Source organism: Bos indicus x Bos taurus, chromosome 22, assembly GCF_003369695.1.
Source record: "Bos indicus x Bos taurus breed Angus x Brahman F1 hybrid chromosome 22, Bos_hybrid_MaternalHap_v2.0, whole genome shotgun sequence".
NCBI classification, from domain to species: domain Eukaryota; kingdom Metazoa; phylum Chordata; class Mammalia; order Artiodactyla; family Bovidae; genus Bos; species Bos indicus x Bos taurus.
In genome coordinates this window covers 50169284-50183996 of record NC_040097.1, presented here as the reverse complement: position 1 = coordinate 50183996, position 14713 = coordinate 50169284, and the positions used below count along the sequence as shown (strand labels likewise).

The following is a 14713-nucleotide window of genomic DNA, read 5'->3' as shown; positions in this document are numbered from 1 at the left end:
AACTTTGTTTTTTTTGCTTATAACAATGTTTTTGGGATTTCTGCATGTTAATACCATGGAGCTGCAGTTCATGCATTTCTCAGTGCTGTTAGTACCTAGTTTATGACTGTTCCACATCTTGTTTTCCACGTTCCAGACAAAATTATTCTTCTTTTATCCTTCAGCAAAAGTATTTTCATTTTTTATACCTTATTGACAACACATCTCCTACTTGCTTTACATCCTGAAATGCTTCCCTTATCATTTTTACATATTAGAGTTTTTAACTTTTAAAAGATGATAGTAAAACCAAGAAACAAGTAAATGAACTATTATATCAGCATTTTCTGATTTGCAAACTTAACATATTCCATAATCTCTAAAAACATACATTTTTCTCACAGCACATTTTCTCTTTACTGTGGCACAGGATAAGTGTTTAATGAACCCAAATATCTTTTGAAGTTCTACTAATTAATCCAAGGCTGAAATCGCAGGGAATGAGCTCTTATTTCAAGGACTTGATAAGAGTTAACTTCAAGCTTTCTTCTAGGTATATTTTTATTCTCTTGGGGTCAGAATTCTGAAAACAGCATTTTATGAAGCCACCTTTCTCTAACTGAATATTGCAAAAAGAACCAGTTTTAGATTTTCAAAAGGGTTTCATCTTAACCAATTTTCTCTGGAGTGTGAAGAATGCCATTGGCCCCACAGTGTTTAAAAAAAAAAAAATTATCTTTCTTTTTTTTTCTTAGAGGTTCATAGCTAAATTTTTCTTAATGAATTGAACCTGAATTTCCAATTTTACAAAAGGCAGCAAGAATACCAATCACACAAATGGAATATAAATATGTGTGAGTGTGTATATATATATATATACACTCACACATCAGAAGACAGAACGGTCACAGATCCACTGAGAAGATGACCCATATGGAGTCCCAAACAAACACCTCCCCAACATGAATGGTCCTCAGTGGTTGACACATATCAGAACCAAATGACACTCACTGCTCACAAAGGGTCCTCAATATTAGACATAGGTCAGAACCAAGTGGCAAAAATGCCCAAATGACACTCTTGCTTCCAAACAGTCCCCAGTGGCAGACAGACATCAGAACCAACTGACAAAATGCCTAAATAGCGCTTCATGCTCAAAAGAGGAGTTAGCCGGGTGCACACCAAGGGACTTACTGGGTCTTGGAGCGCCTCATCTTGTCCAGATTCACGTTTCCACTCCTCCAAGGGGAAGTATGTTGGCAGCCAGTGCCAAGCAGGGGAGAAACAGGGAGGATCCTCAAAACAAATGGTTTCAGCAGCTGCTAGGATGTCTCCCCAAGCCCCCTTCTCAGGGCCAGCAAGCCACGAGCAGCAGGTTCCTCAAAGCCTTCCGTGCACGGTGTCATGGCAGCGGCTGCACTCCAGAAACCATGAGAGCCAGATATTGCGAGAGTGCGGCCTCCTGTTGTGTGCCTAGACCTTATAGCAAGGGGTCCAGATGCTCTCTGCTCAAAAGCTAGTAAAGAAGCAGGGTTGGTGGAAAGGAAAGTTTGCTTTATTTCTGAGACAGGCAAATGGTTCAAAGGTCGACTTCCCTGCCTCCACTGCCCTATCAGTGGACAAGAGCTTTTATAGACGGGGGAAGGGTGCACGTGCAAAAACAGTATAGTCAGCTCTCACCATTATCTTGAAATTGGTTGTGTGGTGGTCTGATAAGTGTCATTCTGATTGTTTTAAGTACAGTCATTCTTCAGCTCCAGGGTCAGTTTGTTCCCATATTGCTTGAGGCCAGTTCTCAGAATTGTGGCAGCTTGTCATGGCTATAGTCTTTTCATCGTGTAGTTAACGTCTTCCAGCTGATGGGGGTTTCATTATCTCTTAGACTGCTCAGAGGATATGGTTCAGAATATCTCTGATCCTTGAGGAGGAACTAAAGGTCCTTGACTTTGCTTAATGACTAAACGTTGATTATTTAGTCTTGTTGGATTGCTTTTTTTTGCTTCCACATTTTCTCACTTCTCTGATTAAACTTTTTCTTTGGCTAAAGTTTTTCCACAGAGGGAACTGTTCCTGTGAACAATGTTTGTTTTTTTTTTAATATACTCAGCAACCCACCCAGATGATCACTGCTTATGCCCCATCTTCCACCTCCTCTCAGGATGGAGGGAAGACTGTGTGTAAATGTTTCTGTGTATAGAACCAGAAAAAGCCCCAATAATATGTATTAGAGTTGAGAGACTTTAGAAAACACATAAAGTATTAAAAAAAATTTTAAGCCGCCTGTAAAGCTGCTCACTACTCATGTTTTATTTCATTTCCTTCTGATCTTTTTTCCATATGCATATATGTATATATCATATACATTTATTGATTAGGTAGTGAATATATGTTTAGTGAATATTTCTCCCCATCTTTTATTCTTTTTTAAAATTGAGGTCCTTGTTTACATAGCATAACATTCACCTGTTTAAAATGTGCAATTTAGTCATCTTTTAATATATTCATAAGGTTGTGCAATTATTACCACTAATTCCAGGACATTTTAATCACCCCCAAAAGGGTGATTAAAAAACCCCATGAACACTAGCAGATACTCCTCATCCCCCTCCCCGACCCCTGGCCCCCACCACCCCTGTGAACTACCAGTCTACTTTGTGTGTCTGTAGGTTTGCCTATTCTGGACATTTCATATTAATGGAATCACATAATATGTGACCTTTTGTGTCTGATATTTTTCATTTAGCACAGTGTTTTCAAGGTTCTTCCATATTGTAGCATGTTTCAGTACCTCACTGCTTTTTATGGTTGAACCGTTGTCTATTCTTTGATTTTTTTGTTTAGTTGCTAGGTTGTGTCTGACTCTTTTGTGACCCCATGGACTGTAGGCCACCAGGTTGCTCTGTCCATGAGATTATCCCGGCAAGAATACTGGAGTGGTTTGCCATTTCCTTTTCCAGGGGATCTTCCCAGCCCAGGGTTTAAACCTCTGTCTCCTGCATCTCCTGCTTTGGCAGGTGGATTCTTTTTTTTTTTTTGGCAGGTGGATTCTTTACCACTGAGCCATGTGGGAAGCCCATTCTTTGATTATGTTCATATAAAATAGTTTCATCTAAAAAAATGTTCATCTAGTTCCCTAGAAAGGCATTTAAGTGGATTCCAGTTTTTCACTGCAATGAACACTTCCATGCCTTTTTCTGATCCTCTCGTTAATGTACATCTCTGAACCACCATGGCAGCTGATGTGCTTAGATTCAACAGTTTCCACTTGTGTTCTTGATTTCTTTATATTGCATACTTTTAATAATAGTAGCATTGAATAGTAGAATTTACCTTCACTGTTTGGTAATAGTAATGGGGACACCTATGCCCACTTCACAGAATTCTATCTGGTGTCGGGCAAAGAGCGCACAGCCCCTAAGATCAGTAGGAGACCTGGGATGATCTGTATTCAGTCCAGCTCATGACTCTTGAAGCTCTCGGACCTCCGAGTCCCTGGTTGTAAAAGTAGGGTAGTCTGGTCTGTCTTACCAGGCTGCTGTGAGGATTAAACAGGATAATTGTTATGAAGGACCCTGTTGTATAGTAAGCCTCACTGTCATTGTTACTTCAGCACTTAGAAATGGGACCCAGGGAGAAAGCTCTTTGGAAAATCCTTTATCTAGCACTGACAATTTTTCTTAGTATAGTGTTCTCTCCCCTGGGTATAAACGTAGTGGAAAAGGGAGATGCAAGCCAAGGTTGCTGTCCCAGCTAACATCCAGCTCTTAGGACTTCCCTGGGGGTACAGTGGTTAAGAATCTGTCTGCCAACGTAGGAGACGCGCGTTTGATCCCTAGTCTGGGAAGATTCCACATGCCGTGGGCCAACTAAGCTCATGCACCACAGCCACTGAAGCTCGCTCGCTTAGAGCATGTGCTCCGTAACAAGAGAAGCCCACCCGTGACAACTAGAGAGTAGCCCCCACCCCTGCAACAGGAGGAAGCCCATGCACAGCAATGAAGACCCAGTACAGTTAAAAAAAAAGAAAAAATCCAGCTCTTAGCATGTAACCTTGTCTCCAGTGCTCTAAGTGCCAATGACAGAGGACATGATAATTCTTGGGTTTTTTTGCACTATATTAGCCCTTTGTGTTAGCATTCTAACAGCTCTAAGTGTTTAGATTACATTTCTGCCTTGATTCTTCTTCATGAGGTCATTTTCTCTAACATGAACGTAGTCCAGGAATGAGATTCTACAAAACCTTCTTAGGACAGTAAACGCATCCCTGCCTTTGTCTGCTGTACCCAGAGTAATACAGCCCAGAGCCAAAGTGATAAAATCTAACTGGACCTGAAAACTGTCCACAATTAGATGTACTCTCAGGACCAATACTGCTTCTCGGGGGAAGAAAGCAACTAAAATAAGAAAACAGAATACTCCACCAGGAGTTCCTTGGTGGCTACTGGTTAGGATTCTGGGCTTTAACTGCCAAGGGCCCGGGTTCAACCCCTGGCTGGGGAACTGAGATCCCACAACCTGCTCAGTGTGACCAAAAAAAATTAAATTAAAAAAAAACCCAAAAGTCCAGCCATGTTGGTGTATTGTGTAACATCTGACTTTTTTTTTTTCTTGTCTTATCCCAGGAATCCTCAATCTGGCATCTGGAGTGGTAGATTTACTTCAGTTCTATTTCCCTGAGTCTTTCGACCGCCTTCCAAGGGATTCTGGCCTTTTCGATGGTCCCCGGCCAATTGTCCTGGAGTCCTGTAGTGTGAGTGACCTGGCAATATTGCTTCGAGGCAACAAAAGAAAAACCCAGCCCATTGAATTTGGAGCTCACCAGGTGAGTTTCATGAGATTGTATGTTTTAAAACAAAGGGCAGTTTGCAATTGAAAAACGGTTTGAGAAGCTGAGTTCTTCCACAAGGTAGAATTCAGTAGTTCCTGTCCTAGGATGAGGAGGCTTCAAAGATGAGTGAGTGACTATTATTAATATTCCCACCAGCCTGGCTGACCTAGTCCACGCCAGCCACTCCTCTTTGGAGACATTACCTGCCTCCCAGAAAAATAGACTCAGCTTCATTAGATTTCTGTTTGTACAATTTGAAGTTTTTTCTCTCCAATCCTTTTTTTTTTCTCCCCCAAGGTAATTCTTGTAGCTAATGAAATGGCAAAGGAGAAAATTCCAGAAGAGCTGGGATTAGCACTTGTGTTAACAGTTTACGAAGCCAAAGGCTTAGAATTCGATGATGTCCTCCTTTACAACTTTTTTACTGACTCTGAGGTATGCCATACTGAATTCTTTTTTCGCACAGCCTGTGTATGTCTGAACTCCACTTCCACTCCAGGAAAAAGCATTTGGAGCTGCATAGAAGAGTTTGTCGCAGGTGACCATTTCTGTTTTGGAGCATCATCCACGTGGTGTGAGGTTTTCTGTGTTTGGATGTGTGTTTTGACAGTGGCTGTGGATTGGTTCGTAGTGTGTCCTGGGCTGGCTCTCCCCGTGCCCTGCCCTTCCCTGCTCTCTTGGATTCATCTTTTCTGAATGCCTGGCACCCAAGTACCAGCTTCTGTGTTTCACTAGCTGCTGTTATCCTTGACTGCCAAGGATGCTCAAGTTGGAGCACGGTCTAAGGAGAGCCTGACAAATGAAGGCAAGGTTAGCAGTGTCCACTCTCTGAGGACAGAACTGGGCAAGGTCATTCGTAGAGAGACGACTCCGGGAAGACATAGGAGCTTTGGTTCCTGCCACGGGATCAGGTGATGCAGGGGACGAGAACAGCCGCCCTGCCTGAGCGCCCTTCTGGCATGGCTTTGCCACCACTGCTTGCTGCCCTTGCCCACGATGGCAGTGCAAGAGTCCGTGGACTGACCCCCAGTAACCTCTGTGCCGGCCCATTGTTTTGACTTGGCTCCTGAGTCCTTGTGATGGTTTTTCTTCCCGAGCTCAGTACATTATGGATAGAGCCACCAACTCAGTGGTTCTCACTTTTGCAGCCACTGCATGCTCTTCACCACCGTCTCTGGTGGGAGCTCAGGCTGGCTGCTGACCATGCTGCTGGGTCTCCTGTGGGGACTTAGCTGGCTGCACCCTGGTCCCCGTGGCAGATTTCCCATCGCACATGGCGCGTGCTTTCCGAGGCTGTTTTCATACTCAAATCAAGAGCACTGTTAGCTTCGACTCCTTAAAATCTGCCCCAGAAACAACCCTTTAAAGGGGGTCCTTTGGGTTTTGTTCCTTGTCTTTTTTTTTAAATGTCACATTTGCCTTGATGATAATTATGACTAATATTGCTATGGATGCTTTACGGTTTATAAAGTGCTTTTTGAATACATCATCTCACTTTATCCTCCACCAACCCTCTGAGGGTGTGTGTATTTCTATGACCTTCATTCTACATGTAAGACCAAGGGTCATGGAAGTTAAGTTGCCTGAATTCCTAATATAGGTGGCAGAGCTCGGAGATGAACTCAGATGCTTTGAGTTCCAAATCTCATGATATTTCCATTGTACTCCTTTCCTTTTAATGCCCCGCATGCAAAGCAAATCAGCTTCCAGAATCTTCCACAATGAACATATCATTACGGTAGCTCAAGTGCATTCCTTTTCTATTGACTTTTGCTAATTAAATCAGATGCACTCTCATTAACCCTAGAACCACTTTTAATCTCTGAGGACTAACTTTTTTCTCTCATAATACATCCATTGGTCATGGTTGGACCGAGGCTCTTCTAAAAGAGGAAGGGGTAAGACTTTGTTGTTCCTGTCCTTTATTAAGTGCCAGTTGTATGCTTGTGCTGGTAAGAAGCTCCACGAGATCCGGACTTATGGCTCATAACTTGTGGTCCACTCTGTGTCTCTCACCTTGATCCTGGAATGACAAAATCCTGGATACCTTAACCCCAAACTCCCATCAGTGGCTCAGTGAGTTGCATGAAATTGAAACAATTACAAATTAAGTCCTATGGTAACACCACTTCATCCCACAATGGAATGAGAATTCTAGAAAGATTTCTGGTATGTGGCTTCCCAAATACCAGAGAATGGAATCATGCACTCCCAGCACAGAGGTCACCTTTAGTTTATTATTTACAACCACGAGACCAAAAGGTGCCGGTCAGCAAACGAGAGGAGATGCTTCAGGCAAAAGGGAGGAAAGACAGAAGTCACGTAAGTCCCCACATGTCCATGGTCTGGCTGCTCACGTGGGGTTTCTTTCAAAGAAAGAAGGCTGCTAAAGGGTATTTGTTGTTTGATACAGGGGAGAACTCCCCTCTCCATCCCTGAAGTGTGTGTCTGGCAGACACCCTGTGTGTGTGAGTGTGTGTGTGTGTGTGTGTGTGTGTGTATGTGTGTGTGTGTGTATGTGTGTGTGTGTATGTGTGTGTGTGTGTGTGTGTAGGGGGCTTCTTGTTGCCCTTGCTTGTGATTCTTCTCTTCAGAGAATTCACTGTTACCTGTTCAACCACGTGGACATTAGGGCTGTCTTCTGAGATGAGAAAGGAACCGAGGAATGGTTAGGTCAAGGCCTTCTCTTGTAAGATTGCTGCCTCACTTGGGGGAGGGGCAGTCATCCTCCCAGCCACCCCCGAATTCTCCTCCTGTGGGGACTTTGAGGGGTGCTTGGCATTGACACTCTGCCCCAGTGGGGACCCCCTTCCCCCCAACTCATGTGTAACGAAGACAGGAGGGACTTTCAAAACCACAACTTTGAAGGGTTGCTAAACCAACCTAGAGAAAAAGCCCCGCAAAGGAAGCCTTGCTGGCAGATTCTAAGCCTTCTTCCTTCACAATTATTAATCCCCAGAGAAGAAGCTGGAAGATTTCTAAATGCTTCTTGTTATTACCAAAATTGCTGCTAGCCTGCATTCTTGCCATCCATACACGTACTCCTTCCTCGGAGGCTCTGTCTTGAGAGTGAGATGTGTTTTATTCATGGCAGCAGCTTAGTCGTGTGCTGTATGAACAGCTTCTGCACCTCCTTCGAGCAGTTTTGAAATACAGGTGCTCCTCTGGCCTTTCCAAGTTCAGCCAGCCTGCACCTCTGCCGGCCGCCAGACCCCCTCAGATGTCAGCACGTGGGTCTTGGCCTGCTTCCTCTGGCAAACAGGTTGGGTAAACAGCTTTACAAAGATGAAAAGATTTCACAGATGTGTCTTGAAGAATTTTTTTCAGCTTCCATTTACTTAAATGATTACATGATTCGCATCTCTTAGAACGTGGTGATTAATTCCCTAGTTGGTGAGTAGCATAACCACTCTTATGTAATAGTGTTTAAAGCATTTAACTTAGTATTTATAGAGTTCATTACAGAGGAACTGAAAGGAGGTGATGCACTGTACGCCTCTACCTCCATCATCCTTGAAAAGATGCATAGGTGGCAGGTATCACCATTTTATAAAAAAACTGAAGGATAGGAGAGTTGAGTACCGACTCCCTACAGACACAGTAAAGCAGGAAATCTGAAATTGCATGGGGATTCCTGGCTGTAAATACTGCGAGTAACCCAGTCAGGTTTGCCTCCCGAGGGTCTGCAAACCACGGCGTGGGGGGCCAAACCCAGCTCAGTGAGCTAAAAAAGATTTTTACATTTTTAAATGGTTAAGAAAAAAATGAAAATAATATTCTGTGGCATGTGAAAATTGTGTTAAATTCAATTTTAGTGTCAAGGATAGCATTTTATTGTGTTACATCATGCCTATTCATTTACTATTGAATAGGGCTCCTTTGGGGCTTCCCTGGAAGCTCAGCTGGTAAAGAATCCACCTGCAGTGTAGGAGACCAAGGTTCAATTCCTGGGTTGGGAAGATCCCCTGGAAAAGGGATAGGCTACCCACTCTAGTATTCTTGGGCTTCCCTGGTGGCTCAGATGGTAAAGAATCTGCCTGCAATGTGGGAGACCTGAGTTCAATCCCTGAGTTGGGAAGATCCCCTGGAGGAGGGCACGGCAACCCACTCAAGTATTCTTGCCTGGAGAATCCCCTTGGATAGAGGAGCCTGGCGGGCTACAGTCCATGGTGTCACAAAGAGTCAACACGACTGAGGGACTAAGCACAGCACAGCAGAGTTGAACAGTTGCAAGAGAAGCCATATAGCCCACAAAGCCAAAAATATTTGCAAACTCTAGTCTACAAGTCACCTTGGTTTTGTGCTTTGATTTGGCTAAAATGTGACTCTTTATCACCCACTGTATAGACACTTGACATTGATTATCTCCTTTTATTTTTCCAACAAAGGTGGGTAGTTCTCTCATCCCCATTTTACAGAACAGGGAAATGAAACCTAGAAGAGCCATTTTTTTCAGGGTCACATAATAAATGGACAAATTGGGATATAAGTTGTTCAGTCTGATTTCAGAGTCCACCTTGCACAGTGTACCCCATGGCTCCTGAATTTTGCTTCATCCTTTTTTTTTGGGTCCCACCGCTTGGCATGTGGGATCTTAGTTCACCAATCAGTGATCGAACCTGGGCCCCCTGCAGTGGAAGCACGGCGTCCTAACCACTGGACTGCCAGGGAATTCCTTTGTTCCATCCTTGATTGAATCACTTGGTTAGGGAATCTTGTCGCATGTGTCTTTTTTTCTCTAAATCATAAGAAAATAATTTTAATTTTTTATTCCTACATTTCCTATCATTCATATTTTTCAGTGAAAATATTTCAAATTATTTACACTTTGGATGCAATTACGTCTCTTAATCCTGGTCATTTACTGAAAAACAATTATGTGAAAAGTCCATTATAACACATGCTAGGTCACTTTAGTCATGTCTGACTCTTTGCGACCCTATGGACTGCAGCCTGCCAGGCTCCTCGGTTCATGAGCTTCTCCAGGCAAGAATACTGGAGTGGGTTGCCGTGCCCTCTTCCAGAAGATCTTCCCAACCCAGGGACCAAACCTGTATCCCTTATGTCTCCTGCACTGGCAGGTGGGTTCTTTACCGCTATTGCCACGTGGGAAGCCATCCCCCCCACCCCAGTTATAACACAGCTGGTAATTTTGCTGACATAAAGGCAAGACTATATATTTTATAGAATAGATATAAAAATAATTTATGAATTAATACATTTTTGTTCTGTTACTCATCTAAACATTGGTAACTATTCACATGTAACAGCAGTAATTAAATTTTTATTAATTTGTTATTTGTGATTAATCTTTGTTATTTGTGATTCTTAGTCATATGAAACCCAGAGCTTAACACAAATTAGTTTGTGTTTATATTTTTAGACATTTTTTATTGAGGTAGCATTGGCTTATAAGTTGATTATATGCAAAGTTGTATTTCTACTTCTATTAGTACATACTGTACAGCATACTGACCACCAAAAATTTAGTTTCTGGGACTTTCTGGGCACAACTAGTGATTAAAACTCTGTGCCTCCAATGCAGGGGGTGTGGGTTCCATTCCTGGTAGGGAACTAAGAGCCCACATGCCTTGAGGGCATGGCCAAAAAATGAAAAATAAAATGAACCTTAAAAAAATTAGTTTCCACTTGTCACTATGCAGTTGATAGCTTGCCATTTTTGACAATATGGATGGACCCTGAGGGTACCACGCTAAGCAACACATGTGTCTTAAAAACTGAATCTAAGTGGAATTTCTTAAACACATTGTGAATAGAGGTGAGGACGCTGGTTTCCTCTCTCCATTCTGTGTGTGGGCACACTTTCAACAATAGGAAGCTCCGGGCCCTAACATTTCTCCTGGAAGTGAGCACTTGTATTTGCTTCTTGGCTGTCCGGGCCAAGCATCTTGGGGTCTTTGCGGTAACTGCCCTGGTCCCTGGCTGGGCTACCTGGGCTCGGACCCCAACTGAGGCCATACAACAGTCCTGTCCTCCCAGATAGTACTGAAGGCCTGGCCCCTATGCCAGGCAAAGGGGCTGAGTTCTCCGTGAGGCCCAGGGAGGATGGGTGTATACTACGGAAACGTTTTCTGCTGGTCTTGCATTTGTCTTCGTTGTTCAGGCTTACAAGGAATGGAAGATCATTTCTTCATTTACTCCTTCATCCTCCGGGTGCAGAGAGGAAAGCCAGCCGATGATTGAGGTGCCCTTGGACAATTGCAGCTCCTCCCAGGGCCGGGCTGTCACCATGAATCCAGAAATGTACAAGGTGAGTATCAGGCAGGGGTCCACACACTGGTTTGATGGGGAGCCAGTAAGCAGGGCTCGGCTGAGAAGATGGAGTTAGAGGTGGAGTCTGTGCTGCAAATCTTCCTGACTGTCAGCACCAGGGCGTGGAGGACAGGATAGGAATGGAGGCCATCTCAGTGCTGGTGAGCCCTGCTTCTCAACAGACAGCCAGGCTTGATGGGAGGGACCACAGAAGGGTAGTACCTTCTGTTCACCTTTGGAACTCGTCTCTGTTCAGAAATGGGGAACTCAGAAGTGAAGTCCACGACTGTAGTCAGTGGAGACTGCTGTCTTCCAGCCTTGTTGTGAAGGGACCCTGCTTCCCTGAGCATCCCAGTTCCATCACTCAGAAGGAGGCCAGAGATGAGAAGCTCTGCGGAGATCTCGAGAGGCGTCAAGGGTGAGGGCAACACGACAGAAAACCGAACCAGCCAGTGTGAAAGCTTTGGGAGAAACTATTGATACTAGCTCAGTTTTATGTCTTCTACAAAGTAGAAAACAAACAGAAGAACAGTTATCCAGCTGTTCCTGTAAATACCTGGAAGGCTCTGCACATGTTGTTAAGTCACCGCCAAGCTTTACAAGCCTCTGGGTGGGCACAAAGCCACTGTTGTTTTAGCAGGACCTTAGTCCTCCAATGAGGGATTGAACACATGGCCCTTGGCACTGAGAGTTCAGAGTCTTAACCCCTAGTTGTTCCATCGCTCAGTTGTGTCCAACTCTGTAGCCGGCCAGGCTTCTCTGTCCATGGGATTTCCCAGGCAAGAATTCTGGAGTAGGTTGCCATTTCCTTCTCCAGGCGATCTTCCTGACCAAGTGATCAAATCCGAGTCTCCTGCATTGGCAGGCAGGTTCTTTACCCCTGAACCACGAGAGAAGCCTCCTAACCACTGGACTACCAGGGAATTCTCACTGCTCCGATTTTTAAGGTAAGTTCCGATAGGAGCTTCCCTGGTGGTCCAGTGGCTAAGATTGTGCTCCCAACGCAGGGGGCCCGGGTTTGATCCCTAGTCAGGAACTAGATCTCACATGCTGCCACTAAAGGCACCACGTGCTACAACAAACACCCAGCACAGTCAAATAAATAAAGAAAAGACATTTGAAAAAGTAAGTTACAGTCATTGGGTGGGATGTGAGCATTCGGGTAAACAGAGTGAAAAATGCATGGGACGTCTCTATAGTATCTTTGTAACTTCTTATGCGTCTGTAATTATTTCAAAATGGACAAGCACAGCAGGCGCAAGGGTGTACTATGGGTACCCCTTGCTAGAGCTTCCCTGTACTGTGGCCTCGGAGAGTTCCCCACATGTGCTCAAGTCTGAGCTGTACTTTGTGAAACTTACTATTTGAATATTTCTCCAAAATGGGAGTAAGCCCGTTGAAGGGAGACACCTGGTACTGTAGCCTGAAGACTCAAGTCTTTGCATCGGTCTTGTCTTTAGCTCCTCAACGGGGAGCTGAAGCAGCTGTACACGGCCATCACCCGGGCTCGGGTCAACCTCTGGATCTTTGATGAAAACCCAGAGAAGCGGGCTCCTGCGTTCAAATATTTCATGAAGAGGAAATTTGTTGAAGTTGTGAAAACGGATGAAAACAAAGGTGAGCGCTCAAAATATTCTGGTTGTTGGCGAGAAAGCATGTTACTGTTCACCTGCTCTATGGCCAGGTGTAAAGGCTATAGTTTTTGGAAAGCACTTTTTTTCCATATTCTTCTGAGAAATGTGTTCCTCTTTATTTTTAAAGTGCATGGGAGAGTGGGGTTGTAATGAGATTGGGAGCGTTGACTCCTTCAGGAAGAACTTTTATTTGTCCTTTAAAGGTGAGAGTCATGGGCAAAGGTTAGAGAAAATAGGCTTTATTGGAAGAAAACAAATTTCTGTGGGCTTTTGGGCAGCTGATTGGCAATATCTATTAAGATAAAGAAAGCATGTACTTTTAAACCTAGTAACTCCACTTCTAGGGATCCATCCAGAGAGACTCTTATATAAAAGCTCCAAGATAACAATACATGCACCAAAGTGCTCATTACAGCCCCACTGGTAATTGTAAGAAACTAGATACGACTTAAGTGTCCTTGAAGGTGAAACTGTTCCGAGTGGCTCCTCTGGTGTTGGACTGGTGGGGGTGAGGTTGTTAACTAGATATGGACCTCTTTAACTTTCCACCATTATACCCTTCTGTGCTGTTTGCAGTGTTCGGGTTTTTTTTTTAGACCAACATTATCATGTATTGTTTTCATAATTTACAAAAGCTAGCTAATTAAAAAATGGAATGAAGTTCTCCTGATGGGATAACTAGGAGAGAAATAATCAACTCTCATGAAGAAGAAAACTGTTCTCTTTCTTGGGGGGAGGCTGGCTCCTCCAAGCCAGGGTGAATTCCTCTAAAGATGGGAGGAAAGTCCCAGGCTCCACAACAAACCAGTAAGCCAGTTTTATGGAGACTGTTTCCCGTTCCAGCCAAAGGCTCAGTTGGGAACTGGGGTTAGACACTGTGTTTCTGGGACCTGACTGTGGTGCTGTAAAGGGAAAAGTCGAAGATTTGAGGGTAAGCTGCCTTCTCGTTAGAACTCTCCACCTGAACAGCCACAGGGATTAATTCAGCTCCCACTTTCTCTCCTTGGCCTCCACTTCCTCAACTATTACTAAAAGCAAAATGAGTGGGTTGGCCTACCATGGTGGTTTTTATTCTTTCCGGCAGCTCATATTCACTTTTATTCTCACAATCTGGTGCCCATTATAAGAGATCATCAAGATAGGCCATTTTTAAAATTCTTTTTATTTTATATTGGAGTAGAGGTGTTAAACCGTGTTATGTTTGTTTCAGCTGTACAGCAAAGTGATTCTGTTACACATGTGTCTGTTCTTTTTCAACTTCTTTTTTCCATTTAGGTCATTGTGTAATAATACAGTTCCTTGTGATTTACAACAGGTCCTTACTGGTTATCTATTTCAAAGATAGCAATTTTTTATTTTTTAATTTAAAAAATTCAAAATGAAAAAGGATTGCTATTTATCTCTTGGCTGCATGAAGAATACAAGAAATCCAGCCTTCATTGTGAGTTGTGAGCTGCACGGGGTAAAGTCTTTGAGGACATCTGTTTCCACCACGCGGGGAACTGGGGATGAGTGTGGTGACCTTGCAGTTGGGGGGCTTCTTCACTGTGCACCGGCAGAGGTCACCGGCCAGATGCAGAGCTACTGCAGGGCTTTGCTGTGGGAATAAGGTGTCACCTGGGCACTCAGTACACGTGGTGTCACAGCTGGATGCTGCACAGTCAGCTTTGCACACGGCGCACGGCACCAGGGAGGGTCAGGCTGCAAGGTTAGCATGTGCTTGTGTACCTTCTGGACAAAGCGGACCTGTCTGCCTGGCTCCTTCAGTTGACAGCCATTGCCCTGGAAGTCTCAGATTTGGCTCCGGCGTTTGCCAGATAGTCAGCCTTTCATGTGTTTCATGAAGCTGTGGCTCGGAAGCCCCAGGGAGTGTCGATCCCTGGCTGACGATGCTCGGAGGTCCTCCAAAGGGGAGGGCCAGTGCAGTCACCACCAGCTGCTGAGGCTCATAGACGGAACCAACATGAGGTGGTTGCAGTCGTCTGTATCCACCAACAAG

At 44.2% G+C, this 14713-nt stretch overlaps 1 protein-coding gene and 1 long non-coding RNA gene across 4 annotated transcripts in view; one reads left to right on the top strand and one right to left on the bottom strand.

Annotated features, from left to right (window-relative positions):
• Positions 1-2214, bottom strand: part of LOC113880443 — a 37753-nt gene extending 35539 nt beyond the window's left edge. Inside the window, exon 1 of the long non-coding RNA XR_003507747.1 lies at positions 1174-2214. This is a non-coding gene — a long non-coding RNA (uncharacterized LOC113880443). The remainder of the gene's footprint in view (positions 1-1173) is intronic.
• TRANK1 (tetratricopeptide repeat and ankyrin repeat containing 1) overlaps positions 1-14713 on the top strand; it is a 97574-nt gene that overhangs the window by 61211 nt on the left and 21650 nt on the right. For all 3 annotated transcript variants that reach the window (XM_027522628.1, XM_027522629.1, XM_027522627.1), the window contains 4 exons: positions 4602-4801; positions 5105-5242; positions 10932-11078; positions 12541-12697. In XM_027522628.1, coding sequence (XP_027378429.1) covers positions 4602-4801; positions 5105-5242; positions 10932-11078; positions 12541-12697 — 642 coding nt within the window. The remainder of the gene's footprint in view (positions 1-4601; positions 4802-5104; positions 5243-10931; positions 11079-12540; positions 12698-14713) is intronic.